Source organism: Canis lupus, chromosome 18 (genome assembly GCF_011100685.1).
Source record: "Canis lupus familiaris isolate Mischka breed German Shepherd chromosome 18, alternate assembly UU_Cfam_GSD_1.0, whole genome shotgun sequence".
Lineage (NCBI taxonomy): Eukaryota > Metazoa > Chordata > Mammalia > Carnivora > Canidae > Canis > Canis lupus.
The window spans coordinates 25899512-25924692 of NC_049239.1; the positions used below are offsets into that span (position 1 = coordinate 25899512).

Here is a 25181-nt window from a genome sequence, read left to right on the forward strand (position 1 = left end):
GTCCAGCTGAGTCCCGGGATCCCATCTCGCCAAACCAGGCCATTTGGTGGAGAAGCTCCCACTCCTATTTTTACAAGCAGAGGCTTCTTCCTTAAAGCTCAGAGCCTGAAGACCAAGGGGCGTGCCCACCACCACCCCACCACCCTGCCACCCCGGGGACGTGGCTGGATCAGAACGGGGCTGGGGGCGCTCAAACCCCCAAGCAGACAGACCCAAAGAGGCTACTACAAGAGATGTCCCTGAGCTGGCTCAGGCTGGAAGATGGAAGTTAGGACTGCATGGACGGCCAGATTTGTGACCAAGGGGACATGGGCATGAGAGAGGGGAGGGGCCGAGGGCCACGGACAGCCTGAGACAGAAGTGAGGGGTGCCCCGCCCAGGGGCTGCATACCCTCTTCCTGCCCCGGAGAGGAGAGGCTGAGGCCCAGGCAGGATCTAAAAGGACTTTATTGTCTGGAGGCACAGTGGAGCAGCTCCCCTTCCCTGAGTGTCTCAGGGCTGGTGGTCCTGCTAAGAGGAGAGAAACCCCACCCACCCCGCACCCAGCTGTCCTTGAGATCTTGCTGTTCCGGCCGGCGGGGGCTACACATCCTCCTCAGACACCAGGCAGTAGAAGTCTGTGCGGGCGCTGTAGTTGCGGGAGCCAAGGTCCGAGACGTCCACCTCGCTGCCCCGGCCCTCTCCAAGCGAAACCCCACTTGCATGCGGTGGAGCTAATGGCTCCCCAAAGATAGGCCCTCGGACACCTGGGGAGAAGGGCCAGGCCTGAGGCTGCGCTGCCCACAGCCATGGGTCCCCCCCTGCTCGCCCTCTTGCATGGTGGCGTCTGAGGTCCTGGACGTTCCCAGGCTGGCCTTGGGCCCAAGCGCCTCCAGGACAGAGGGTGTGCTGGGGAGCCAGGCCCACCTCTGGGCTGCAGGGAGGAGTCCCCTCCACCTGGACCCCCCTCTGCCTCTGGGTTCCTCAGCCCTGCGGACCACCACGCCCCCCGTCCAGGCCAAGCTTCTCAGGGCCAGGGGTGGGGCCAGGTGAACATACCCAAGTCCCCCTCCGGGTCAGGGTCCAGCTCCAGGTGCAGGGTCCGACCCGCTGGGAGGTGGCCTTGTACAATAAGCATGGGGTCCTTGTCATCCTGCAGCCGGGTCTGGGGGTCTCCCTCCGTTGCTCTGTACCGCACCTTTCGCGGGAGCGCCAGCTGTAGCTCTTTCCAAAAATCTGAAGAAGGAGCCTGGGGGCCAGGATGGAGCCGTTGGCCTGGCCACCCTGGCCTCAAAGAGCACCCCTGCAGGCACGTGCTCACCGGGCTCCAGGGACCTCAAAGGAAGCCCTTCCCCCGGGTGCAGGCCACAGAGCCCTCACCCACGGGGCCCGGGCCCACGGAGGAGCCCCTCTCCGGAGCCGAGTACCACCCATCCGTATTTCGGGGGCCCCCCACCCCTCTCCGCACCACGGAGCCGGGCCTCCAGAGCAGGAGAGTAACCAGGTGGCGGTGCTGGCGCAGCAGGTGGAGCGCGGGGTGCATGGGGTCGCGCCTTTGGCCCTCGAAGGTGATGAAGATGGGTCTGCGCGTGAGCTCCAGCAGCCGGCACAGGCCCTCCCTGCGGGGGCGGGACCGTCAGGGGGGCGCGGCCGCGGGCCCACCCACCCCGGCGCGGGACCCACCGGAAGCTGTGGCTGCACCAGGCCCTGCCCAGGAAGGCTTCCGACAGCACCACGATGAGGCGCCGGCAGCGGCTCAGGTTCACCAGGAGGTCCGCGGAAGGCTCTGCGGGAACCGGGCGTCGGCGGGGCCGCGGAGGGCGGGGCGGGGCCTGGGCGGGGCCTGGGCGGGGGGCGGGGCCCGGAGCGAGACGGGGGCGGGGCCTGGGTGGGGGCGGGGCCGCGGAGGGCGGGGCGGGGTCTGGGTGGGGGCGGGGCCGAGGAGGGCGGGGCCGGGCCTGGGTGGGCGCGGAGCGAGATGGGGCGGGGCCCGGGGCGAGAGTGGGCGGGAGCTTGGGTGGGGGGCGAGGAGGGCGGGGCCAGGGCCTGGGTGGGTGCGGGGGCCGGGGCGAGACGGGGCGGGGCCCGGAGCGAGATGGGGCGGGGCCGAGGGGCGGGGCCCGGGAGCGGGGGCGGGGCCCGCGGTACCCGCGCGCGGCAGGAGGTCGCGGTCGTCCAGGAAGAGCTTGTAGCCCCGACGCCGCTCGAGCTGCGGCTTCAGGATGAAGTTCACGAATTTCCGGTCCTCGGGGCTGTCGCTGTAGGAGACGTAGGCATCGTAGAGCTTCCCGTCTGCGGACGGTGGCGGGTGAGCGCTCGGCCACCGCCGGCTCCTCTGACCCCCCTCCAGCCTGCACGGGACCTGAGCCTAGGGCGGCCCGTAGCCGACGCGGCCCCACGCACCGTTCACCTCCACCTCCCCGTAGGCGTCTTGGTACCAGAGCAGCACATTGAGTCGACACTTCACGTAGAGCAGGGCGGCCAGGAGCAGGGCCAGCAGGACCAGGAGTGAGGCCAGCACCGCAGCCACGTGGCCTGCTGGGCCTGGGGACAGAGCTAGAGCCTGAGTCACTGCTGCCCCCGCCCAGCCTTCTCCAAGCCTCCGAGTTCCCGGTGCCCCTAGGCTCCCCTTCTACCTCCCGCCCAGTGTACCCCACTCACCAGCTCTCCAAAGAGTGAAGGGGGAGGAGCTGACATTCCGGATGGCGCAGGTAAAGGTCCCATAGTCCTCAGCATGGGTCAGGTTGACCCCCAGAACACTGGACACAAGCACCTCTGATAGGTTGTCCTTGACCCTGGGGGGATCAACGCAACCCTGTCACCTGGGGCCTGAGAGCATCAGTGGCTGCCCCTGGGTCCCGCCTGTCCGACTGAACCCCAGAGGCTACAGATGTGGGCCCCGAGCAGTGGGTCCACGAGCTGAGAGACGTGGCCACAACCTGGTGGGGGAGGGTCTGTTTGGGTTTACCGACCCTGATCCGGGGTCTGGGTTTTGGGGGTGAATGCCTAATTCAGGCCATAGGATTGTGCTGGCACAAGGTGCACATCCGAGGGGGCCACCTGTCCCTGCAGTCACTAACCCTTCGTCTGTGCCAAGAGTGGCACTCTTCCCAGGTCCAGGTGGTTATAGAGCAGCATCTAGGTGGCCATGGGTATGACCAGGGTAGTCACCTGACCCTCGACAGTTCTGTCTCTTACCAGGAGTCTTCATGGAGGCTGTAGTGGCTCCCATTGCCCAGCGGCAGCCTGTCTTTCAGCCACTGGACGGAGGGCAGGGGACAGTGGGGCCCAGAAACCACCCAGGCTGTGCAGTTCAGAGCCACTACACTGCCAAGGGCGGGCCCCAGGGCCTGGTTTCCAGTCGGGGAGAGGAAGTCAGGGGCCCTGTCACAGACACCTACTGAGAGAGGACCCAGTGGTTAGCCCTGCCTGGGAGGCCGGGGTCCCACCAACCACAGACGGCCTGTGGGCCAGGAAAAACACAAGATGCTCAGTGGTGTGTGTTGCTTGGTGGCCACATGATGTCCCTGCACAAGGCCCCCGGGGGACACGGCTTGGCACTCAGCAGGTCTCCCGCCAGCAGTGGCTGGGTCTGGGCTGTTCTGCCCGCCGTCCAGGTGGCTGCTCTGTCCTCAGAGGGGACCCCAGAAGGCAGCAGCCAGAGTCATAGCTGAGCCGACCCACCCAGTGGGGCCCACCTGGCTGCCCGTCCCCCAGGACATGAGCCCAGCTCCCACACGTTCTGTGTACATCTGCTGCCCACGGCTGCAGTGTCCACCCTGTGCGTGGCCAGGCTCCTCGACCTGCCTGGAGGTGCTGTGCGCAGGGAGCAGTGGCAAGCGTGAACTCTGGTGGTTTGGGGGCTCAGGCAATGAGTATGTCAGCACCTTCCTCCTGGGATGGGAGCGCGGGATTGCAGGGCCTGATACTCCTGGCCACCGGCAAGCTTTCTCCCTGAGACCTAAATTTTCTGATTTTTAAATCAGGGTAAAGAGTCCTGGTGACCATAAATCATCTCAGTGGCCCACATCTACCCACCTTGCCCCTGGGGCCCCCCCAGCAGCTCCCACTCCTAGTGTCCCTGGGCTTTACTGACCCCATGACCATGGTCTGGAGGCTCTGGGCCTGTCCTAATCGTGGGGTCATGACCTCGGACTATGTGGGAGGTGCGAGCATAAGCCTTTGTACCCTCGGCTGGAGGCCAGGCTGAGAGCCCAGGCAACCTGGCAGTGTGGAGCCAGCCTGAGGGACAGGAGGTAGGAGTGGGGCCCGTGCCTGTCCCTCTCTGACCCGTCTACCTGCCATGGTCTGGCCGGGGCCTCCTCGAGGCAGGCTGGGCACTGGTGCCACCCCCCGGTTCCACGGGGCTCCTTGGCTGAGCAGACTGGTCCCCCAGGGGGTGGGCAAGACTCACTCTCTGTCTTTGCGGCCGGTCAGTCAGGGCGCCAGGACGGGTCAGAGGCTGCTGCCATCCCAAAGGAGAAAGTTAAACAAGAACAACACGAGTTAACATGTAACTTTGCAGCAGCCGCCTCGTGGCTGCTGGTGACACCGGCACAGCGTCACTTGGGGCAGGTTACACGTGGCTGGAGTGGGCAAGGCCCGGGTGGCTGGGAGGGCCTCAGACTGAACCTCACGAGTTCCCGGGTCACCGCAACGGCCCATGGACGGACCAGGGGTGCACAGCCCTGCACCGCTCATGAGGCTGGAGGTGGCTGCGTTCCCACTATGTCCTGGGACAGGGACGTTGCATACCAGGAGGGCCGCTGGGCAGGCCCTGAGGGTCAGAGGTCACTTGAAGCTTGCCCACCAGCAGTAGGTGGTGTAGGTGTGGGCTGCCGGACTCTGAGCCACAGTCCCACTGGAGCGGTTTGTCCCGTGTGCACGTGCGTGTGCGACACAGCATCGCCCGAGGCTGAGCCGGGCCGCAGTCAGCAGCAGGAGCGGGAAGCGGGGGGCCTGCTGGCCTGAGTCTGCGCAGGCCTCGAGCGGCCCACCCCCGCGGGCTCCCACAACGGCGTCCCCCTACCCGTCTGTCATTTCCCAAACCAAAGACTTCTGTCCACTTTGTGGGTGGCCACAGGTGGCCCTTCCACGTCTTCAAGATCAGAAGAGCTTTTACCCCTGGAAAGGCAGCCTCAGGCCTTCCTGGAGGTTAAGGCCAAACTACACAAGCAGGGACAGGTGTCCTCACCCTGCACACCCCCCTGCACACCGTCCCCTGTGTAGCCTGTTTTGCACACCCCATGCACACACAGCCCTCTCTGCGCACACACCTGCCTTAAATTCCTGTCTCAGTCTGTGTGCCGACATGCACACTCCCCCCACCTCCGGCACTCTCCTGGCCTCATGCACACTCGCAACAGCTCCCCCGGGGTGCAGAGCCACGAGCACCTGCACAAAACCTGCACCTCACACCTACCCTAGCTGCCGGTGCGAACGGACAGCCTCCTGTCGCCCCTGCTCTTAGAGACACACACACACGTGCCCACACATGCTCCAGGCCTCCTCTCAGCCAAGCCTGACTCTGAGGACCAGCCTCAGGCCACAACGGTGTCCACGATAAGGACAGGCTCACGCGGAGCCGCGTGGGAGTACACAAAGTCACCTGGTTCCGGCTCTTTCCTCCTGGGGGGAAATGTCGGTCATCGAGGTCATTGACGAGTGTTTGGGAGCAAACTCTCTGCTCAGCTGGGCCCCCAGCCCGGTCCGCGGCACCACAGCCCCAGGACACATCGCCAAGCACCACGAGGACCTGTCTTTTGTTTGTGTGTGTGTGTGTTTTAATCAGAACTTTCCCTGTAGCTTCCTGGCTTTGCAGTCACATCCTCTCCTAGACCCAAACCCCACCCAGGCAGCCTCCCCCATCCCAGGCAGGCGGGCAGCTGGTGGTTCTCGCCCCGCCTGCCCGGCCTGCATCACTTCTTCCTGTAACTCTGAGTCAGGCGGCTCCTTCCTCTGGGGCCCACCCCAGGCCACGCCCGCCCCATACTTCCCGAGGCCAAGCCCGGGGGGTGGAGGGGAGCTTGTAGAGGGCCTGGCATGATGCGGGGGCTCCTAAGGAGGCTGCTCGTCAGGGCCATGCTGTGCACACACGAGGAGAGCGGGCTGGGCACTGTGGCCTGCTTCAGGGCACTGACTAGGATGTGACACTCGGGACGGCGGGGGCCTTCGGGCTGCTCCCTCGGGCCCAAGTAAGCCCCCAGTGTGCATCTGGCCTGTGACCTGCTGCGGGGAGGGGGTGGGTCCGGTGGAAATTCCTGCTACTAACTGGGCCTTGGGCAGAGCTCTTGGGCCCCCTCCCTATCCACTTCCCCCATAGAGTCCCCAAACTCTGAGCAGCTAAAGGGAGGCTATGGTATCACGTGGACCCTCCCTTCAGGGTGGGATGTGAGGACAGTCCCCCTCTTTTCCAGATTAGGGACAGAGAAAGTCCTGGACAGAGGCTCCTGGGCCCCGAGCCCAGGTTGGGGGCAGCCGGCATCTCCTCACACCACAGACTTCCCGGCCCAGACGGACTTGGGACTCGAGGCCCAGCAACAATGGCTGGTATCACTCCCCATAGAAATCGGGCACTGGGCCCCTTCAGGCCGCGTCCCTGACCTCACCTACCCAGGCTCAGGGGCCGGCCAGTGGGCCATCTTCAGTACTGGCTTTCCCCCGTCCCAGCCCCGCTCTTCACCCCCCGCCCCCCCACCCCCAGGCCCGCGAGACCCTTGGGTGATGGTGCATCCTGGGCTCGGAGCCCACGGAGCTGTAGGAAGTCCTGACTGCACCCTGGCCCCACTGAGCCTCGGTCTCCGGGATGTGCCTGAGCCACCGTGCCAGCCCCTCCTGGAGGGAGCCCTGTGGGCCCAATGCCCAGGCTGGCTCCCACAGCAGCCGGTGAACTGCCTCCAGCACCCAGGCAGGAAGCGGAGGCCCCAGCAGCCTTGCGGCCTCTCCAAGCCCCCGATGGCAGCCTCTGCTCTGTTTCTGCAGCTAGAGCCTGCCCTGACCCCGACCCTGACCCCAGGCCCATGCTCCAGGGTGGACGCAACAAGCCCACGGGGCCTTGCACGGGCACAGGCCGCCCTTCGGAATCCCCCCCACACCCAGTTCCTAGAAAGCTCCAGCTCCGTGCGCAAGCGGCAGGAGGCGACCCCCGACCCCCCGCCTCCCCCCCCCCCCCCCCGCCGTCTGATCTGCTACTGAGCACCCAGAGCCTCGCGTGTCCGCTCCCCCCGCGCCCCGCTCGCTGCGCCCCCGCCGTGTCTCAAGGAAGGGGCTGCGCTGAGGCTGTGCCCGCGGCCACAACCGGCTCCCGTCCTCTCCACTGCCCGAGGGGACCCACACGTCGTGGTGCCCCGCCCTCCGGGGGCAGAGACAAGCGAGTCGCGGGCGGGCGCACTGGGCGGGGACTCGGCTGCGGGAGAGGCGCGTGCGGAGGCCCGGGCGCGCCCAGGGGGCGGGTGGGCGGGGCGCGGGGGAGAGGGAACCTGGTGACAGGTGGCGGCGCGCGCGGAGGGCGGACGGGGACGGGGGCGCGCGCGGGGACCCGGTGACAGGTGGCGGCGCGCGCGGGTGGCGGGGGCGCGCAGGACGGAGGCTCCGCCCGGCCAGGCCCTCGGTGCGTCCCTGAGCCGCGGGGCCTTGGGGCCGGGGTCCGAGCTGCGGGCTGACCCCGGGCCCGCGCCTCGGCTCCCCCACATCGTCCTGGGGAAGGTCGCGGGGAAGCCCCTGCCCCCGCCGGGTGGAGGGGCAAAGCGGCCCTAGCGCCCCCGCCCCGCCGCCAGGCCCCAGGGGCCGCGACGGGGACACACTCAGGCTTCCGGGCGACGAGGGCGGCCGGCCCGGCTCGGAGCCACTTCCTGCGGGACCCGCCCGGCGCGGCCCCGGGCCCTTCGGGGCAAGCCTCCGTTCCCACCCCGCAAGCTGCAAGCGTAGCCCCGGCTCCCGGGAGCCAGCGACCTCCACCCCGCCGTGGGCCTGGGCCACTCACCTGCTGCTGGGACCTGGGGCTCGCGCGAGCGCGGGGGCGGGACGTTTCACCTGGGCCAGGTGCGCAGCGGCGACAAGCCCGGCGGCGGCGGCAGGTGCAGCCCCGCCCAGCAGCCAGGCCCGGAGGGCGGACCCGAGAGTCCCGCGGGGCGCCCACGTCTGTCCCGCCGGCGCCTCGGGCGCAACCACCCGGCCTGGGGGCAGAGGGCAAACCGGCCCAACCAGCCCGGAGAGTCGGGACCTCGGGGACTCCTCAGAGCTTCCACCGTCCCCAGGGGCACCTTGGGTGGTCTACCCCTCCCCCATCTCTTCCTCCAGGAAGCCTGCCAGTGCCTCCTGCCCCTAAACCCCCAGGGCGGAGAGGGCAGGACCTGAACCAGGCACCCCTCACCTGGAAGCCCAACAGGAGGGGAGGACGACCAGGACACCACCACATTCCAGGCCTTTCCCCATCAGGGCTTCCGTGCCTCATCCAGTCCTGAGCACAGACACAACCCACCGGAGCCCCACAATCGACACACACACAAGTTTTATTTTAAGAAAGTTCTGCAGGCCGGGGGTGGGGTGGGGACCCCTGGGTCCCACCACGCAGAGGGAGGCTCAGCAAACAGGCCGCTCCTCCTGTGGTGTGTGCTGAGAGGCAAACCCCCCTCGCCCAGCTCTGTGGGTGGGGGGCCAGAATTCAAGTCGGGGCTGAGCCCTCACAGACCACAAGGTGCCGCTCACAACACCCCGCGGCCCCCACACACAGAGCTCCGGGGACCCCCACGTCCGCTGCGAGTGGGGTGGCAGGTGGCGGGTGGTTCTCAGCCTCTTGGGCAGCTCGGCGTCTCTTACACGTCTGTGCTCTTGGAGCTGGAGCTGCAGGCGCAAGTGTCCAGTGTCGGGGATCAGGCCCCGGGCGCTGCGGCCCCAGCCCCCCACCCCCCGCACCCCGCCTTGCCTCCCCTACCACATCTTGTCCCGGAGTGCCCGGTACTTCTCCTCCAGAACCTTGTTCTTTACGGACTGAGGGACATCAGGCACGAACCAGGCAGCGATGAGCTTGATGCACAAGGCCACGTGCTGGGGGCAGGGGCAGGGGACGGTTGGGAGGTCCTGGGGCCCCAGCAGGGGCGAGGGAGGGGGCCAGAGCCGCCGCGCCCCCCGACCCTCCCCGGGGCCCACCCACCTCGAAGAGGATGAGGAACAGCAGGCGGATGGCCAGCAGGACCCAGAACTGCTCCGACAAGCTGTAGTCCTGGGCGTCGCGGTAGTCGCGGTACCTGGGGTGGGGCCAGGGGTCAGGGGCGTCAGGGGTGTCAGGGGTGTCAGAGGTGGGCACCCAGGATGGGGGGGCGCGGTCCACACCTGCACTCGGTGATGTTCTCTGAGCCTTCTGCCTGGACGGGGTCCTGGAAGTCCTTGGTGTAGAACACGGACAGGCTGTGGTTGACGTAGCCCGTGAGGCAGCTGCCGGCAGGAGAGGCCCCGGGCTGTGAGGGTCGCAGGCCAAGGCCTCTCGGGGGCTGGGGGCTACGAGGGTGGGGCTGCACAGGACCGTGGGGTGACTGAGGGGCCGCGGGGTGCCACCGCCTACATTCCCTGCGGGGGAGACCCTGAGACCCCGTCTGTGGGTACGCAGGGCCCCTGGAGGGCCAGAGGCGCAGAGAAGGAGTGTTCTGGCCTCTCCTGCGGAGCAGCCCCAAAGGGTCTGACCTTGGGAGAGTCATTCGGGTGGACCCCAATTCCCCCACGAGGGTCCTGACACTCCTGGGGTCAGCAGGCTGGCATGGGGGCAGCCCCCCCCCCATGCCCACACTCGTGTCAGCCACAGACAGTACAGGCAGCATCAGGCCCTTCCCCTGCACTCCCCGAGGGGCTGGGCTGTGGCCGCGCTGATTCCCCAGGGGCCCTGGACAGTCTGAGGTTCCCCCCCCCCCCCACTTACTCCACTGCAGGCTGGGCCCCCAGTCGGCAGGGGCCATAATGGTACTTGTACACCACTCGGGGGATGAACTCAGAAGTGAAGGCGATGACCATCCCGTTGGCGATGACTGCCAGCACCCCAATGGTCTCCAGCACCTGCAGCCAGGTCCCTGGGCCACCGCAGTGGGGAGGCATCGGGTTGTCAAGCCCTGACCGCTGGCACCGCCCGCCCCCCCTCCAGCCGCCACTCTCAGGGCCGGGAGCTTGGATGGTCCCGGGGCCTGGTCACCTCTGCCCCTGCCACAGCTCGTGGTGGCGACGTAGACCAGGAGTGGCTCAGGCCTCCTCTGACCCCCATCTTCTGCCCGAACCCCTCAGCTGCACCCAAGCTCACTCCTCTCTGGGCTCAGAACCCCTAACCTGCCTAAGACTGGGGCTCCCTCCCACTCATACTTACCTCTCCCTCTGCCCACGTCCAGCTCCCCATCCCCTCTGTTCCTCCCTGACCCTCGGCCTTCCAGCAAGGACAGTCTGGGCGACTGAGGCCACATCATAGTCCCTGTCCCCAGCTGCGGGAGCCCCCACTTGGGCTCCCTGCTCTTCGAGCCCAGCTCTTCTGCCTGGGTCCCCAGGGGGCCCCGTCCCTTCTGTTGGATCCCGGGGTGAGCGTCAGCCCTGCCTCTTCCTGCCGGGGCGCCACCTGTCATCCTCGGCAGGGCCTGAGACAGGGCTGGGGGCTCTCTGTGGGGTGAGGGAGCTTGACCTGAAGGGGTTATTTCCAGGGAACTGGCATGACCTGGTCCCAGCACCCCCCCTCACGGAGGTGCCTGTGCTCCTTGCCACCCAGTTGGGCCCCTGACCGATGTCCTTGGCCTTGCGGGGCACCAGGCGCCGCTGCAGCCTGACCATCTTGATGGCGTCCAGGCGGATCTCCACGAGGTTGCTGATGAGCGCGAGCAGCGGGGCGAGAGGGAAGGCGGCCACGAAGATGGTTGTGAAGCCATACTGGATCACTGTGGGGGTGCAGCTGTCACCCTTCTCCGCGGGCGCCCCACTCATCAGAGTTCCCGCCCCCGGTCCCCACCACCTCCTGCCCCAGAACTGCGGCCTGTGGGGCCTGCGCCCCTGACCACCTCGCGTACTCATCTCCATGAACTCGTCAAAGAGGCTGAAGGTGTTGACTGGGTTCAGGAGGTAGTTGTGCTGCATGTCCCTGAGCTCGGGGTCCCCAGATGCACGGCCCAGCTTGAAGCGCATCAAGCGACATTTGTAAGCCAGCCACCTGGGGGGTGATGAGAACGGCGGGGGGGGGGGGGTCAGGGAGGGATGCGGGGGCCCTCAGAAGCCCTGGCTCGGGAGATATGCAGGCAGGAGGGGGTGTTTGCGTGGAGGGCTCCCTGGGGCAAGGGGTGGTCCTCACGGGCCCAGGTACTCCGCACAGTTGCTGAGCGTTTGCTTCAGACCCATGATGATGGCCATCTGCAGGAACAGGTCCATCATGCAGCCGCTGAGATGGCACTGTGGGGTTGGAGGGACGTCAGGCAGGGGAGGCAGCGTCAGGGGGGATTGCCCGGGAGGCAGGCATTCGGGCAGACTGACCTCCTCCAGCTTCCACAGCCCCGCCAGGCGCACAGACTTCCCGGGGTGACCGTTGATCCTGGGAAGGACAGTCAGGCTGGAGGAGGTGGCGCGACCTTCCCGAGTGGGGGTGGAGCGGAGGACTGTAGGGGGACGGGGGGAAGCGACACAAAGAAAGCCCTGCTGCGGGGACAGGGGCTGGATGCTGGGTGCCCGGCCTACAGCAGACACGCCTCGGGCACACGTCCTCACACGCATGCCCGGCCGCCCACAGGCTCACACGGGTTCTACACAGGGCCCATTTCCCCCACTGAAACTATGCACATAGTTTAAAATCATGTACTTTCCATTACATGATAAAATATAGAAACTCGAGGGACGCCTGGGGGCTCAGCGGTTGAGCATCTGCCCTCCACTCAGGGCATGACCCCGGGGTCCCAGGATCGAGTCCCGCATCGGGCTCCCCGCAGGGAGCCTGCTTCTCCCTTTCCCTGTGTCTCTGCCTCTCTGTGTCTCTCATGAATAAATAAATAAAATCTTTTTTAAAAAATACAAATTCTATTAAACCCAAAGTCAGGCTCGGGCTCAATGGTCAGGAAGACAGAGGCTCGGTTCTAGGGGGTTGAACCACCAAACAGTCGGGCTGCAGGGTTGAGCCAGTGGCTCCCGAGAGCCCGCACTGTCGCTTCCCCAGCTGAGCTCTGACCAACGTGACAAGCGTCCTTCCACCTCGAAGGACGAACAGGGCAAGAGGTCGTCACGCGAGAGATGTGGCCCAGACCAGAGCCACCGGCACACGCCTTTCTCGATTACGGACAGTGACCAAGAATTGAGGCCCTCTAGGGAAAGCCTATAACGCCAAAATCAGAAACCAATTAGAGAAAGAGCATAAATGAAACTTGGAAGGACGAGAAGTATTACCAGACCAGAAGGGGGAAAAAAGAGGCAAGATCCCAGACAAGAAAAGCCACGGCCTCCCGGTGGCGCGAAGACCAGGCTGTGAAGGGACTGTCCAACAAGGCGCCCCGAACTGAAGAGCGTGAGCAGAAGGAAGATATTCAAGCCAAGGGTTGAAAAGCAGTTGAGAAAAACTCCCAGAATCTGGAACAAAAGTGGGAGGGAAAAAAAAAAGCAAAGAAAATTAGATGGTCAGTTGAGAAGGTCCAATTTCCAAACAAAAGGCGTTCCAGAGAGGGGAGCAGAGGGCACAGAAGGCGGATGCGTGAAGGTCTCTCAGATAGGGAGGCCCTGAGGCTCCAGGCCCAGCAGACACAGACGCTAACACCCCCCCCCCAGTGCAGGGCGCCAGAGGGGAAGGAGGTCTGGGGACCCAGGCTCTGGCTGAGCAGCAGGACGGCAGAGCTGCCGTGCGCAGGGGGAGACCAGGCCATGGGAAGGTACAGGGGCCTGCGGGGCCCCTGAGGGAATGGGAGAGGCAGCTGGACCTGCAGGAGGAGAGGTGGGGCCTCACTGGCGTGTGGGGATGTGCTTGGGGTGGCCCCTCTAGTCACGGAGCAGACAGCAGGGCCTTGTGACCTTCAGAGGTCGGGAGAAGAGGAGAAGCCAGCGTCCAGGAGGGGGGGGCAGGAGGGGGGAAGGGGGACCAGCCATTGGGCGCGGTGGGGAGCGCATCACCTGAAAGGAATGGGCCGGGGTACTCGGGGTACTGTGTGGGGTGGGATGACCAGGGGAGGCAGGGGTGACAGTGAACTGCTCAAGCAAGTCCGGTGACAAAGATGGCCCGAGGCAGCTCGAGGCAGGCTTGGTGAGATCAGTCGGGAGACGTCTACCTCCAGGCGCTCCATCCGGCCCAGTAAGGGCGTCTGGTTTCCTACGTCCCCTTCCTCGGGACGCCCCTGGAAGCTGGGCAGGGGTCCCACACTGCGGACAGTGAGGGTGAACAGGTGCGCCCGAGGGGGTCAGACGTCTAGAGGGCGTCTCCAAGCACAGCCAGGGGCCGGGGACTGCCTGATGTCTTTGAACACACTTGGAGGACCTGGGTTTTTGGTTAAGTTCCTCTGCAGTTCGGGACTGATTGGCGATACGTGTGCGTGTCACGCGGGACTGATTGGCGATACGTGTGCATGTCACGCAACGTAAGCAAACGCACAGAACAAATGCAGCAATGATTTTCTTCAGAACAAAATTCAGTACATTGATTGAACCAAAAAAATGTTCATTTCACTAACAAGAAAGGGGCGAGGAAGCGCACGTGTGTCTTATGCAACACGCACCGCAGCCTCGTAAAGCTCAACGGTGGAAATCATCCGGATGTCACCAGCGGAGCTGGTAGGGGGAAACTCCGGCCCGGCCCACACGCCAGGGCTCCTGCGGTGGTTTTAAACGCGGCCTCACCGTCTGCGCGTGTGAGGGAGATGCCCAGAGCGCATTTCAGCACAGAGAGAAGATAAAATTATTCACAGGACAAAACCACGTATGTCCACAGGGGATGTGTGTGTGCACTTGACTGTGCAAAATTCGGGAAGAGCCACACGGTGGTGGGGGGTGGCCTCTGGAGGTGGGGAGTATGGGGCTGGGGGTGCACCGCGGGCTTCCCTACGTGTTTTTATATTGGGTGTCCACCCGTTCTGAGCACGAGTTATTTGAAAAATAAAGTCGAGCAGGTACGTCCACTGTACAGGGGGGCTGGGGGGTGGATGAGGTGGGGGCAGGGCCACCCTTACCTGCCCAGGATGAAGGCAATGTAGATGAGGGATGAGAAGTGGGCAAAGAACTGCAGAGTGAAGAACTTCGTGGTGAACTTGCTCTCACGCTCCGAGAAGGTCCTGGGCTTCTCTGGAAGGAGACGGGGCGCCATCCATCGCCCATCCCTCACCTGTCCCCATCCTACAAGTCACCTGTCTGCCCTCCCCTGCCTGGGGATCCAAGGCCCCAGCCCTACATGGGGCAGGAGCTGCGCCACCCCACCCAGGTCCCTCCTCTCACCAAAGTCACAAAGCTTCAGCGCCACACACTTGTTGACCTGCGGGAGGGGCGCCCAGAGGGTTTACTTTGGGCTCAGGGGAGACGCTCCCTCGCCCGCCCTCCCTCCACCGCCGCCCAGTCACCTTGGTCATGATGAGGATGACCACATAGTGGAACAGGGCGCCGGTCACCACCACAGCCGTGGTCACCTGCTCTTCCTGGAACAGCAGGGTGGAGTTGAAGAGGGCGGCGGCCAGGACCCGGTAGACCACCAGCAGGTGGGCCATGCCGATCATGAGGCAGATCTGGGGGGGCGGGCAGGGGGCCTCAGGCCGGGCGGGCCCAGGTCTCCAGCCCCCCACCGCTCTGGGCTCTCCGCGGTACCATGAGCACAGACAGGATGAGGATGACGCTGCTCCTCAGGTAGGAGTGCTGGTGCGGCCGCAGCTGGTAGTCGCGGTGGTTGATGAGCTGAAGCGCCATCTCCTCCTGCGGAGGGCACCAGGCCGCTCACACGCGGGGCGGGGGGGGGAGGGGCCGGCAGGGGGACTGGGGCGCGCGGGAGGCTGGGGACGCGTGGGGGGCTGGGGCGCGCGGGGGAGCTGGGGACGCGCGGGGGGCTGGGGACATGCGGGAGGCTGGGGCTGCGCGGGGGGCTGGGGACACGCGGGGAGGCTGGGGACGTGCAGGGGGCTGAGGCGCGAGGGGGGCTGAGGACGCGCGGGGGGCTGGGGCGCGCGGTGGGCTGGGGACGCGCGGGGAACTGGGACGCGCGGGGGGGCTGGAGACGCGCGGGGGGCTGAGGACGCGCGGGGAACTGGGGACGGGCCGGGGACTGGGGACGCAAGGGAGACTGGGGCGCGCGGGGGACTGGGGACGCGCGGGGGGCTGAGGACGCGCGGGGGGCTAGGGCGCGCGGGGGGCTGGGGACGCGCGGGGGGCTGCGGTGCGCGGGGGACTGGGGGCGCGCGGGGGGGCTGGGGACGCGCGGGGGGCTGATGACGCGCGGGGGGGCTAGGGCGCGCGGGGGGCTGGGGACGCGCGGGGGGCTGGGGTGCGTGGGGGACTGGGGACGCGCGGGGACTGGGGCGCGCGGGGGGGCTGGGGACGCTCGGGGAGCTGAGGACGCGCGGGCCCAGCGGCCTCCTCACCTGGTCCTCGTCCCAGCCGTACAGGTCCCAGTGCAGGACCACACGGGCCCGCTGCCGCTTCCAGATCTCCAGGAACACGGTGGCTGCGGACGGGAGCAGAGAGGGGGCGCGGGGTTCCGGGGCTGGCGGCCCCGGGGCTCAGGCTGCCCGCCGGTGCCCGCCGACACTCACCCCACAGAGCCATGAAGATGGCGAAGACCACGGTGCCCTCGTTGTCGAAGAGGTGCGTGAGCTGCGGGCAGGGCGCACGGGCTGGGCCGGCCTCCCGCCGCCGGGAGGGGCGCGCAGCTCCGCAGGGGCAGCCCGCGGCTTCCCGCCCCCGGGAGGCCGGCTGGAGCCCACCCCCACCCCCACCCCCACCCCGGGGGCAGACCTTGGCGAAGGTGCAGGTGTCCGAGAGCTGCTGGTACCTGCGGCTGTGGTCGCCGCGAGGGCACAGGAGGATGTCGTGGGCCTCGCAGATCTCCTTGCTGAGGGTGCAGGGAGCGGGCTGAGGGCGGCTCTCCGTGCGGGGGAGGTGGGTGCGGGTGGGGGGCGGGTGCCGGCGCTCCTCCCGCGCCGACTCCGCCCCGCCCCATTCGAGTCAGCCCCGCCCCCTCTGGTTCAGCCACGCTCCTCCCCCCGCCGACTCAGCCCCGCCCCCTCTGGGTCGGCCCCGCCCCCTCGCCCGCACCTGATCTGGCTGGCGTTGAACAGGGCGAAGCCGCTGAGGAAGACGAGGAGGCCCACGGCGGCGGCGGGCACCAGCATGTAGGTGTACCAGCCGAGCCAGGCGAAGTACAGGGCCACCTTCTCGCCGAAGTAGTCCCTGCGGGCACAGCCGCCCGGTGAGGCCGCACCCAGGGCCGCGGGGGGGGGGCGGGCAGGCCGGGGCCCAGGGGCGCAGACACTCCGCCGCGGGGGGCTCGGGGATTCCCTCGGGACAGTCCACCTGATGTCGTCGATCGGCTGCGGGCGGAGCACGCGCCTCCACTGCGCCCACTCCTTCCTGAGGTCGTCCTGCCCCTGGGCGCCAGGACAGGCGGTGAGGCTCGGCCCGGCCCGCCCACCCCGCCCGCCCCGGCCGCCCCTGCCAGCCCACGGCCGCTCACCTTGTGCAGCACGAATCTGGTCTCAAACACCCCACTCTTCACCAAGTCGTCCAGGGTGTCTGGTGGTCACAGGAGCGTCGGGTCACACGGAACAGGGGCGAGGGGGAACCGTGCCCTGCCCTCCCCGCCCACCAGTCCTTACCACCAGCGGCCGTCGTGTTGTTTAGTACAAAGTTGACAATTCGGATTCTGGAACGCAAGCCCTGGTCAGCATGGCCTGAGCTCAGCCCGCCTCCCTAACTCCCCCTGCTGCCTGGCCACCCTGTGGCTCCAGGATGGGTCTCCCCTGGGCAGGCCTCCCCTGCCGAGGCCCAGTGCCCCAATGTCCCCTCCCAGATACGGGGCCTAGCTCCCCCCATCACACCTGCACCTGCAGCCCTGCACAGCCAGGGCACACCCTATGCCTGCACATGCACGGATCCTCCTTGTGCCCTCTGAGCCCCCTCCCTACGGGGACACCAAGGCTCAGAGAGGTTGGGTAACCTGCCCAAGGCCACAGCGCCAGGAACGGGCACAGCTGGACGCTTGGGCGCAGAGCCACACTCCTCCAGAACACCTTCTGGTAAGACGTGGTCCCCGGGGCGCCCAGGGCACGCCCCCAGCCTGCTCCTCTACTCAGCCATCATCCCCTGGCACCTCCCGGAGACCAGCCAGCTCTCCTGCGTTCACAGGAGGCTCGTATCCAAACCCCAGGCATCCCAAATACCAGTCCCCAACCCACCAGGCCCCGGCTGAGCTCAGAGGGGCCCCGGGCTGAGGGGAGGCGGGTGATGGAGGAGGGGCGTGGGGAGGCGTGGGCGGAGGATCAGCAGAGAGAAGGTGCTTGGAGAGAAGAGGCTTGGGTGCCTGTGAGGCTGGGGACAGATGTCCAGGAAGGGGCATTTGGTCTGGAGATGGGACCCACATCCCAGGTCTTGGGGAGATGGCCTCAAAGCTAGGAGGGATGGCTGGGAGGGCCCTCCTGGTCCTGCCCAAATCCTGCCCACCCTTCAGGGAACACAGTCACATGGAACCTTCAAAACACGCCGAGAAGTGACAACTGTCTTTATCCCTTATCACAGACAGATATGGAAACTGAGGCATGGGGCTCTGCCCCTGGGACCTGGGACCTAACCATGCCTGGAAACCTGACTGGACCAGCAGCATGGCAGGTGGGGGTCCTCCTGGCCCTGGTTACTGGCCAGCCTCTCACCTGGTGCTGGCTGGGATGGGGGCTGGCCCGGCGGGCTGCGTCCTGGCGCCAGGACCCTCGGACTCCATGAGGAGTGTGCGGTACAGGTCAAAGATCCTGCTCTCTGCTCGGATCCCAAAGAACACCTTCTCGCCGTCTTCCATCATCTGGGGGTGGGAGGCGCTGGGGGACCCGCACTCCACTTTGTCTACAGCCACTGGCCTGTCCCTTCTGCTCCAGGCACAAGGCCCTGGCCACATCTCCAGACCCCTCCCCAGGACACGCTGTGCCCCACGACCCCAACGCCCAGGCCGCCACGCCCCACACCAGCCAGGCGCTCAGCCAGCCCACCTTGTAACGGAAGCCCTTTCTCTTGAGCTTCTCCAGGAACTGCAGCTGCCGGTGGGCCTGCCCGGTAGCTCTCTGGCCTCGGCGGTCGGCCACGAGGACGTAATCCCACGGCTCAGAGGCCTCGGGCTGGAGGGAGGAGGTGCGGGGCTGGGCTGGCACCAGGCACAGGGCAAGGGCGGGACCAGCCTGAGGGGCCCCCGTGGAGACTCACGTCACCGGTGTTGACCTCCATCAGCGGGAAGCTGTCCCCTTCCGTCCCCATCGGTCTGGAGGCTGTCCTCACCCTGGGGGTAGAGGGTAGACAGAGGCATAGGGCTCAATCCTGGCCCGGGTGCTCCAGCACGGAGGGGGCCAGTGTTAAGCTGGGGGTGAACAAGCATGTGGTTCCAGGCAGGGCTCAGCGCCAGGAGCACAGCCAGCGGGGCACTGCGTGGGGAGGCTCTGGGTGACACCAGCAAAGGTCCATTTGGAAATAGAAGCACAGAGCTGCTGAAATCCTCAAGAGAGGACGAGCAGCAGACCAGGATCTCACAGACGAGCACGCAGAGGGGAGGGCGCAGAGGCCGCGGGCAGGCGGGAGAGCACGGGTCAGGTGCCCAGACCGCCTCCTGCCACCCTTGCCGATGCAGGTCGGCATGGAGGTCAGGAGTTCCCCGGGCAGGAATGGGGGAAGCAAAATCAAACACCCTGGACGGTACAGCCCGGCCCAGCCAGCCCCAAAACCCAGAGAGAGGATGCTCCCAGAGGCTATTTCACATAAAACTCATGCAAAGAATCCAAACTCCCATCAGCGTGTGGACGGTCGAGGGCTCGGTGCCATCCCGGATGGCGGGAGACCACGCGGCAGGAACGTGGTTGGGCTGCTGCCACGTGGGGGGCCCGGGGACCACCTGGCATGGCTCTGAGGTGGGTAGAGGTCAGTCCAGGGAGCATCCGCACCCAGGACAGATGGACAAAGCTCGGGGCGAGACTCTTTGGGAGAAACGGCGGCCTCGGGGCCCCTCCGACTGTCCCCGAGCTACTGTGGCGGCACAGCCGCGGTTACAGGATCTCTCTTCCTCCCCCACCCCCTCCCTTGTAGACTTGACACAGGAAGTAAGTGTGGGAAGGGGACAGCGAGAGCCCCAGAAGACAGCCCCCAGCCCGGGTGACGAAGCCCTAGGTCGCAGTGATGGCTGTGGCCCCCCGACACAGTCGGGATGTTATGGGGGGGCCCTAAAGCAGATGGTCCTGTCTCCGCCCCAGAAAACAGCAGCCTCTCTGCGGAGCCTGGGCAACTGGCCGTGGAGAAGCTGGACGGCGGCACCAGCACAGACAGGAGGCCCGAGGGCAGGGGAGGTGACGTGCCCCGTGGGACCCTGCGCAGCCGCGGGCACTGAGAGGGACACGGGGGAAAGCTGGCGACGTCCGAGTCCAGGCGGCACCGTCGATTGGATGGGTGCTCAGGCGATGGGGCTGCGGCAGTGTCGGGGAGCCCCCCCCGCTGTCTCCACGCCCTGTGGGGGTGTCCGTGCAGGTGCTAACGCTGCACAGGGGGGGCGTGTGGTCAGGCCCCCCCGCGGCTGCAGAGGGCAGCAGGCTGTGGCTGGCCAGAGGCCATGGGGCTGCAGGATGTGGCGACAGGGACAGTGAGAGCAGGTCACACGCCGGCTTTGGTGCCCAGAGCCCGGGCTGCCAACACTGTCCCCTGGTGAGACCGCCTGTGACCGTCCACCTGGCTGCAGGCAGCGCTGAGAGGGTCCCCAGCTCAGTCCCGGGAGGCGCAGGGATGCTGCATGTCTCAGGGTGAAGGTGCGGGCGAGACCCCGGGGGCCCCACTGGGACGCCCCACCTCTCCCCTGCCAGGCTGGCATGTCGGGGCGCTGCCCCAGGGGGACCCGGCCTCCTCCTGGCTGAGGAGCTCCGTGTGGCCCTGGCCGTCTGCCCCCGCAGGGCATCGTCCTCCCCAGCCGCCCGCTGCCAGCCGCCACCCGGCCCCCCACGACCCATGGCTCTGGCCTCAGGATGGCCCCCTCCCTGCCCGGCCCAGCCAGCCTCCCTGGAGCACCGCCCAGGGAACTCCGAGCCACGCAGCATGTCTGAATCCGAGCGCAAGTGTCCCAGTTCCTGTGTGGGACGCACTTGCACTGAACAAGAGCCTTTCATGCAGAGCTCAACTTCACTGGGAACTTGTTCTTTAGTCACTTCAAACCCTGCAACCCTAGTCCAGCCCCCCAATGCCACGCGTGGGCGCGGGGAACCGGCCCACGCCGGGCCTGGGCCTGCCTACTGTCTCCCCTCTGCCCCAGGCACAGAAGCCAGAAAACGGCGTCACATCCCCTGCCCCCCCCCCCCACGCCACTGCTCTCGGACTTCGGAAGCCAGCGTCTCGTGCCCCACGACACCGCCTCTGTGCCCCGGAGCCCCTGGCACTCAGGGGTGGGCTACGGCCTCCCAGAACCACCCTGGGCCAGAGGAGAGCCCGCTCTTCGCAGACTTGCAGGGCAGGGAGGGCCTCGGGGCTGGGTGCGTGCATCTCAGGGACGAGAGGTCCTAAGTGGATGGTCTGCCCCTCCCTGCCTCCGTCCCCCATCCCTCCCCCTGCGCAGCTGTCAGACCACTGTGTCCCCAATCCACTCGTGACCCCCCAGGCCCTCACGGGTGATACGGCCTGCTCTGTGTGCAGCCCTCGCGGGCGGTACGGGCTATCGGGGGACACGGAGCCTGCCTGGAGCGTGACCTTGGCCCAAGGCCACGAAGGGGGTGCAGCTTTCCTGGTAGAGGAAACATGTATGGACAGGCTCTGGGGGCCACGTGCAATCAGTGTCCAGGGGCTGGGTGCTTAGTACTCCCAGGGACTCAGGACTCAGCACCTCCAAGGACATGGTAATTAATACTCCCAAGGACTCAGGACTCAGCACCCCCAAGGATGTGGTAGTACTCCCAGGGACTCAGGACTCAGCACCCCCAAGGACGTGGTACTTAGTACCCCCAGGGACTCAGGACTCAGCACTCCCAAGGACGTGGTAGTTAGTACCCCCAGGGACTCAGGACTCAGCACCTGAGCTTGGCAGAAACATCAAGAGGAGAAGGGAGCTGCCAGTGTTGGCAGAAGCGGGGCCCTCACGGAGGCGGCTCGGGCACCGGGGCACTCAGTCAGCTGGGGGCATGGGAGCCACGGAAGGGCCTGCCTGGGGACGGCCTGCTCCCATCCTGCTGGGGGTGGGCCGCCGGGTGCCCCCTGTGCTCTGCACCCACATCCGCCCGCGCCCTTTGGAAGCACTGATTCCTGCCTCAGCCGGGGGGGGGCGGGGGGGGCGGCCAGAGCCTCTCCCTCCCCTGCGGGCGCCGGCAAAAGTCGGGCGGGGGTGTGCCCCTGTGCTCGCCCAGGCAGCGAGGTGCCAGAGCCGGCTCTGGAAGGGCTGAGAGGCCCTGGGCGGAGGTGGAGCGCGAGGCCACCTGCTCGGCCCACACCTGGGAGGGCCCCGGGAGGCTGTGGGAGGCTGGTTTCGCTCCCCACCTCGGCACTGTCCCCTCCCAGGGCCACCCAGGCTCTGTGCCTGCCTGGATGGCCTCTGCCCTGGCAGAGGGGGGAAGCTGTCTCACCTCCCCGGGGCTCCTCGGCCTCCTGCTCTGACCCCAGAAGCAGAAGCCAACAGCCCGCAGCAAGCCCCGAAGGCCGGCCGGGGGCCGAAGTCCCGGGCAGGGCAGCAGAGTGCCCGGCGGGCCCCATCCCCTCCGGGGCTCGGGTCAGCCCCTCCTGGAGGCCAGAGCCCCTTCCCCTCTGCGGGGCAGAGCTGCACGCGGGGACAGACACGCTGTCCTGTCGAGGGGTCATGCGCGTTCTAGGGGCCCGGCCCTGGGGTCCCCAGCTTCCCCCGCGGGGCAGGAGGAGAGCTGCCCTCTGTCTGGCGCCGCCCGGGGGCCATCCCCGTGGCGTTCAGGCTGCAGGGATCTGGCAGGCGAGGGCCCCCCGCGGGCGTGGCCGGCCTCAGGTGTGCACTGCGCGGGGACTCACCTGCTCGCTGGCCGTGGGGTCAGGGCTGGCAGGAGCTGGCAGGCCCGAGTGTGGCAGCGGGCAGCAGGCGAGCCCTACCCGACTTCCGCGTGGGCCTCACCCCTCCCTCCCTGGTCTCTCCTGCCTCGCTCCTCCTGCCCCTCCTCCTGCCCGGGCTGATCCTCCTGCAGCCACGCCCCAGGCTGGAAGGAACACCCCTCCCTGTCCTGGGGACCCCTCGGCCCCCTGAGGGCTCGCCCTCCCCTGTGGGAGGGGCTCCCTGGGGAGATGGAGTGAGAGTGGCATCTGGGGGTGGAGCGTGGGAGGGCCCAGGAGCACCCCAGGGCCGGCTCCCGTGCACCTGCCTCTTCAGGTGGCAGGACACGCCCTCTGCAGGGTCCCTGCAGGGCCTGTGGCCTGGACTCCCTGCCCGCACCGCTGTTGGTTCCCTTAGGGGAGAAGCGGGGCCGAGTTGAGGACACCCCAAGGAGACACTCCCACCCGAGCCCCTGCGCTGTGGACCTCACCTAGGGGGCCGGGGCCCTTGGGGTCCTGAGGACCCTCGCTGCCCGGGCCGCCAGCCAGCAGAGCGCCCCAACAGCGACGTGGGGTTCCCAGGCTCCAGAAGCTGCTCGGAAGCTCAGGACAGCAGGCGGGGTACCCGGGGCATGGCACGGGGACACGGAGCAGAAACAGGGGCACCCCCCACCCCACCCCTCCTGGCATGGAGGGCAGGGGTGCGCACGGTGTCAGCCCGCCCCGGGCAACCCCGAGTCTGCACCCAGCATGGGCATCTACCCTGCCCCGGGGTCCCCCCGCTTGTGTGGAGGACCCCATGGCAGGCTGTGGGGCGGCCATGACCAGGCCGGAACTGGGACCAGCAGAGATGGCAGAGGGACCTGCGTGACTCCCCCGGAGCGACTCTGGACTCAGCCTTAGGGCTGGTTCCCGGGGAGCCCGGCTCCGGAGGTGGACGCGTAGACTCACTGCCTTCCCCACGGATGGGGGCCGGGGGCCAGGCCAGCACCAGTGGGGATTTTTGAGGCTAATTTTTATTGTATTAAAATTAAATAACTGAATTGTATTAAAATTGAATAATTGAATAAATGAGCATATAATGTATCCTGGTGCCACAGGCAGAGGCCAGCGATTGATCGGCGCCGACCCCCAGTGACCCCGTCCCCCCACTGCCCTCCCTCCAGCAGCCCCCAGTGTGTTTCCCAGAGTGAAGAGTCTCTTACGGTGTGTTTCCCTCTCTGATACCGTCTTTATTTTTCCTTCCCTTCCCTTGATCCTCTGTTGTGTTCCTTAGATCCCTTGTGTGAAGGAGACCGGATGGGCACCGTCCTTCTCTGATGCACGTATGTCATCCAGCGTCGCACCCTCTAGTCCGTCCATGTCCCTGCAGGTGGCACGATCTCAGTTGCTGGATGCTCAGCGACCCCACCTTCCTTACCCGCTGCCCGCCTGCCGATGGGCGTCTGAGCCCCTCCCGCAGTGTGGCTACCGTGGACACCGCTGCTGTGAACGTGGGGCGCGGGGGCCCCTTCGGGTCACTACGTTCGTGTCTTTGGGGTAAATTCCCAGCAGTGCACCTGCTGGGGCGTCGGGTAGCTCTGTCTTCAACTCCTTGAGGACCCCCATGCTGTTCTGCAGAATGGCTGCTCCAGCCTGCGTCCCCCGACAGTGCACGAGGCTCCCCTCTCCCCGCAGCCTTGCCGACACCTGTTGTTTGCTGACTTGCTCGGCTCAGCCGTCCTCGCCAGTGTAAACCGGACTTAATTATTAAACTTACTTCATGATGACCGGTATCTCGCTGTGGTTTTGATTGCCGTGTCCAGGACCGGTGTGAACGTCCCCCGTCATTCTGCCCCCTTAAACACCTGGCCCCACCACACGGCTCAAAACGGCTGCTCAACCTCCAGACATCACACCCATGCTCCTGCTCACGCCGGCAGGAGGAGGAAGGGGGGGGAGGGACGCTCCATGGGGCACGGTGGGTCACAGGGCCCCAGCTTCCTGCAGGGAAGTCTGCGAGCTGTGATCCCGCTTCCCAAGGAAGGAGGCAGAAGGACGCCCGGCCAGCGGCCATGCACATGGGCCAGCAGGCCTCAGAGGCCCTGTTTGAGTTCGGGAAACAGTCAGCGAGGGATTCGGAGCATGGGTAATTCGAACTCCGGGTCCGTGTTGCCAGCCGCTCCCGGCCCCTCCGGGTGGCCACGTCCACCTGCCCGGGGTGTCTGCGTCTACGCTTGCGTTGTGTTAAAGCCGCCCGTGGACGGGCTTCCCCTGACGTGGGCGTCCCTGCAAGTGTCTACAAGGCTGTGGGAGCTCCGTGTCCCTACCCGGCACTCCTGTCTATAGGGCCGCAGAAGCACTGCTGCTCTTCCCCGCCATCCAAGGCCCCGAGGGAACTCAAGTGACATCCAGACCCCGCTGCTCCAGAGCCGGGCCCGGGGCCCCTTGGGGCAAACATAGCGTCTCCAGCCTGGGGTGGGGAGCACTGGCCTGGCCCCGCAGGAGACGGTGCCCTACCCTCAGTGCGGGGTGCACAACAGGGACAGAGCCCATCCAGTCCCACCCGGAGGAAAACCAGGTACAGCCCGTTGGGAAAGCAGTTCAGCAAAAAAGAATCAGAAGCCTCAAAAGGCTTTACGGCTTGGTGCATTGGATTGCCTTTTTACAAACCATCTTAAGGAGAAAAACAATAATAATAATGAACACGTGTATAAATATGTCCCGTGAGGCAAAAATTATGAACCACTCAGATGCTCGACAATAGGGAAATGTCCTAGCAGACGTGCTGTGTGCCCACGCAGGCTGAGCAGCCGTAAAAACCACGCGTTCAGAGCGGCGAGTCTGCAAGAAACGCTCATGTCATGCTAAGCACAGACGCGCAGTTTGCAGACGTGTATGGGCTTTGTCGCCTCAACTAGGTTAAAATGTGTTGAGATATGGGAGGGTGGATTTGCTGTTCGTGCTCATCTCTGCTTAAAGATGTGCGCCTGGGCTGGGGACATCACGCTTTTCCTCCTCCCGTCTGCTTTCTTCAAAGGCTCTGCAACACACGC

At 66.3% G+C, this 25181-nt stretch overlaps 3 protein-coding genes across 10 annotated transcripts; 1 reads left to right on the top strand and 2 right to left on the bottom strand.

Moving 5' to 3' along the window:
• Positions 1-429: 429 nt before the first annotated feature.
• On the bottom strand, positions 430-6623 carry SIGIRR (single Ig and TIR domain containing). Of its 3 annotated transcripts, XM_038562910.1 has the most exons (10): positions 5588-6623; positions 4278-4441; positions 3178-3376; positions 2641-2774; positions 2383-2535; positions 2128-2271; positions 1663-1765; positions 1448-1598; positions 1039-1228; positions 430-746 (listed from the first exon to the last, which is right to left on the bottom strand). In XM_038562910.1, the coding sequence occupies exons 2-10, from the start codon at positions 4282-4284 to the stop codon at positions 583-585; spliced, it is 1245 nt and encodes a 414-aa protein (XP_038418838.1). In that variant the 5' UTR covers positions 4285-4441; positions 5588-6623; the 3' UTR covers positions 430-582. The 3 variants fall into 3 exon arrangements, with proteins under 3 accessions (XP_038418838.1, XP_038418839.1, XP_038418837.1); XM_038562911.1 differs by lacking the exon at positions 5588-6623 and having other exon boundaries at positions 2383-2523; positions 3178-3379; positions 4278-4421; XM_038562909.1 differs by lacking the exon at positions 5588-6623 and having other exon boundaries at positions 3178-3379; positions 4278-4421.
• Positions 6624-8470: 1847 nt separating this feature from the next.
• Positions 8471-22373, bottom strand: ANO9 (anoctamin 9). Of its 3 annotated transcripts, XM_038562914.1 has the most exons (24): positions 22132-22365; positions 18346-18418; positions 18135-18260; positions 17805-17950; positions 16755-16801; positions 16613-16671; positions 16453-16526; positions 16195-16329; positions 15895-15991; positions 15693-15753; positions 15522-15604; positions 14755-14859; positions 14514-14675; positions 14392-14428; positions 14130-14241; positions 11467-11524; positions 11288-11385; positions 11010-11149; positions 10728-10880; positions 9890-10037; positions 9310-9411; positions 9131-9224; positions 8912-9024; positions 8471-8820 (listed from the first exon to the last, which is right to left on the bottom strand). In XM_038562914.1, the coding sequence occupies exons 2-24, from the start codon at positions 18394-18396 to the stop codon at positions 8793-8795; spliced, it is 2229 nt and encodes a 742-aa protein (XP_038418842.1). In that variant the 5' UTR covers positions 18397-18418; positions 22132-22365; the 3' UTR covers positions 8471-8792. The 3 variants fall into 3 exon arrangements, with proteins under 3 accessions (XP_038418842.1, XP_038418841.1, XP_038418840.1); XM_038562913.1 differs by lacking the exon at positions 14392-14428 and having other exon boundaries at positions 11467-11588; positions 22132-22373; XM_038562912.1 differs by lacking the exon at positions 14392-14428 and having other exon boundaries at positions 15522-15753; positions 22132-22373.
• LOC119864194 (nascent polypeptide-associated complex subunit alpha, muscle-specific form-like) lies at positions 16188-23913 on the top strand. Of its 4 annotated transcripts, none has more exons than XR_005373268.1 (3): positions 16188-16348; positions 17674-17763; positions 23423-23913. XR_005373268.1 is itself a non-coding variant. In XM_038562916.1 (3 exons), the coding sequence occupies exon 3, from the start codon at positions 18513-18515 to the stop codon at positions 19764-19766; it is 1254 nt and encodes a 417-aa protein (XP_038418844.1). In that variant the 5' UTR covers positions 16188-16348; positions 17674-17763; positions 18171-18512; the 3' UTR covers positions 19767-21155. The 4 variants fall into 4 exon arrangements, 3 of the variants coding, with proteins under 3 accessions (XP_038418844.1, XP_038418843.1, XP_038418845.1); XM_038562916.1 differs by lacking the exon at positions 23423-23913 and adding an exon at positions 18171-21155; XM_038562915.1 differs by lacking the exons at positions 16188-16348; positions 23423-23913 and adding exons at positions 16557-17174; positions 18171-21155.
• The last annotated feature ends 1268 nt before the right edge of the window (positions 23914-25181 follow it).

Coding starts and splice junctions, on each gene's coding strand:
- ANO9 (XM_038562912.1), bottom strand. CDS start 18,396: ATGGGGACGGAAGGGGACAGCTTCCCGCTGATGGAGGTCAACACCGGT. Junction 17,951..18,134: donor GAAAGGGCTTCCGTTACAAG/GTGGGCTGGCTG, acceptor TCCCACCCCCAG/ATGATGGAAGACGGCGAGAA. Junction 14,860..15,521: donor ACGGCTGGGACGAGGACCAG/GTGAGGAGGCCG, acceptor TGCCCTCCGCAG/GAGGAGATGGCGCTTCAGCT.
- SIGIRR (XM_038562909.1), bottom strand. Junction 2,272..2,382: donor CGGGGAGGTGGAGGTGAACG/GTGCGTGGGGCC, acceptor CACCGTCCGCAG/ACGGGAAGCTCTACGATGCC. Junction 1,766..2,127: donor CGACCTCCTGCCGCGCGCGG/GTACCGCGGGCC, acceptor CGGTTCCCGCAG/AGCCTTCCGCGGACCTCCTG.
- LOC119864194 (XM_038562916.1), top strand. CDS start 18,513: ATGTGGTTCCAGGCAGGGCTCAGCGCCAGGAGCACAGCCAGCGGGGCA.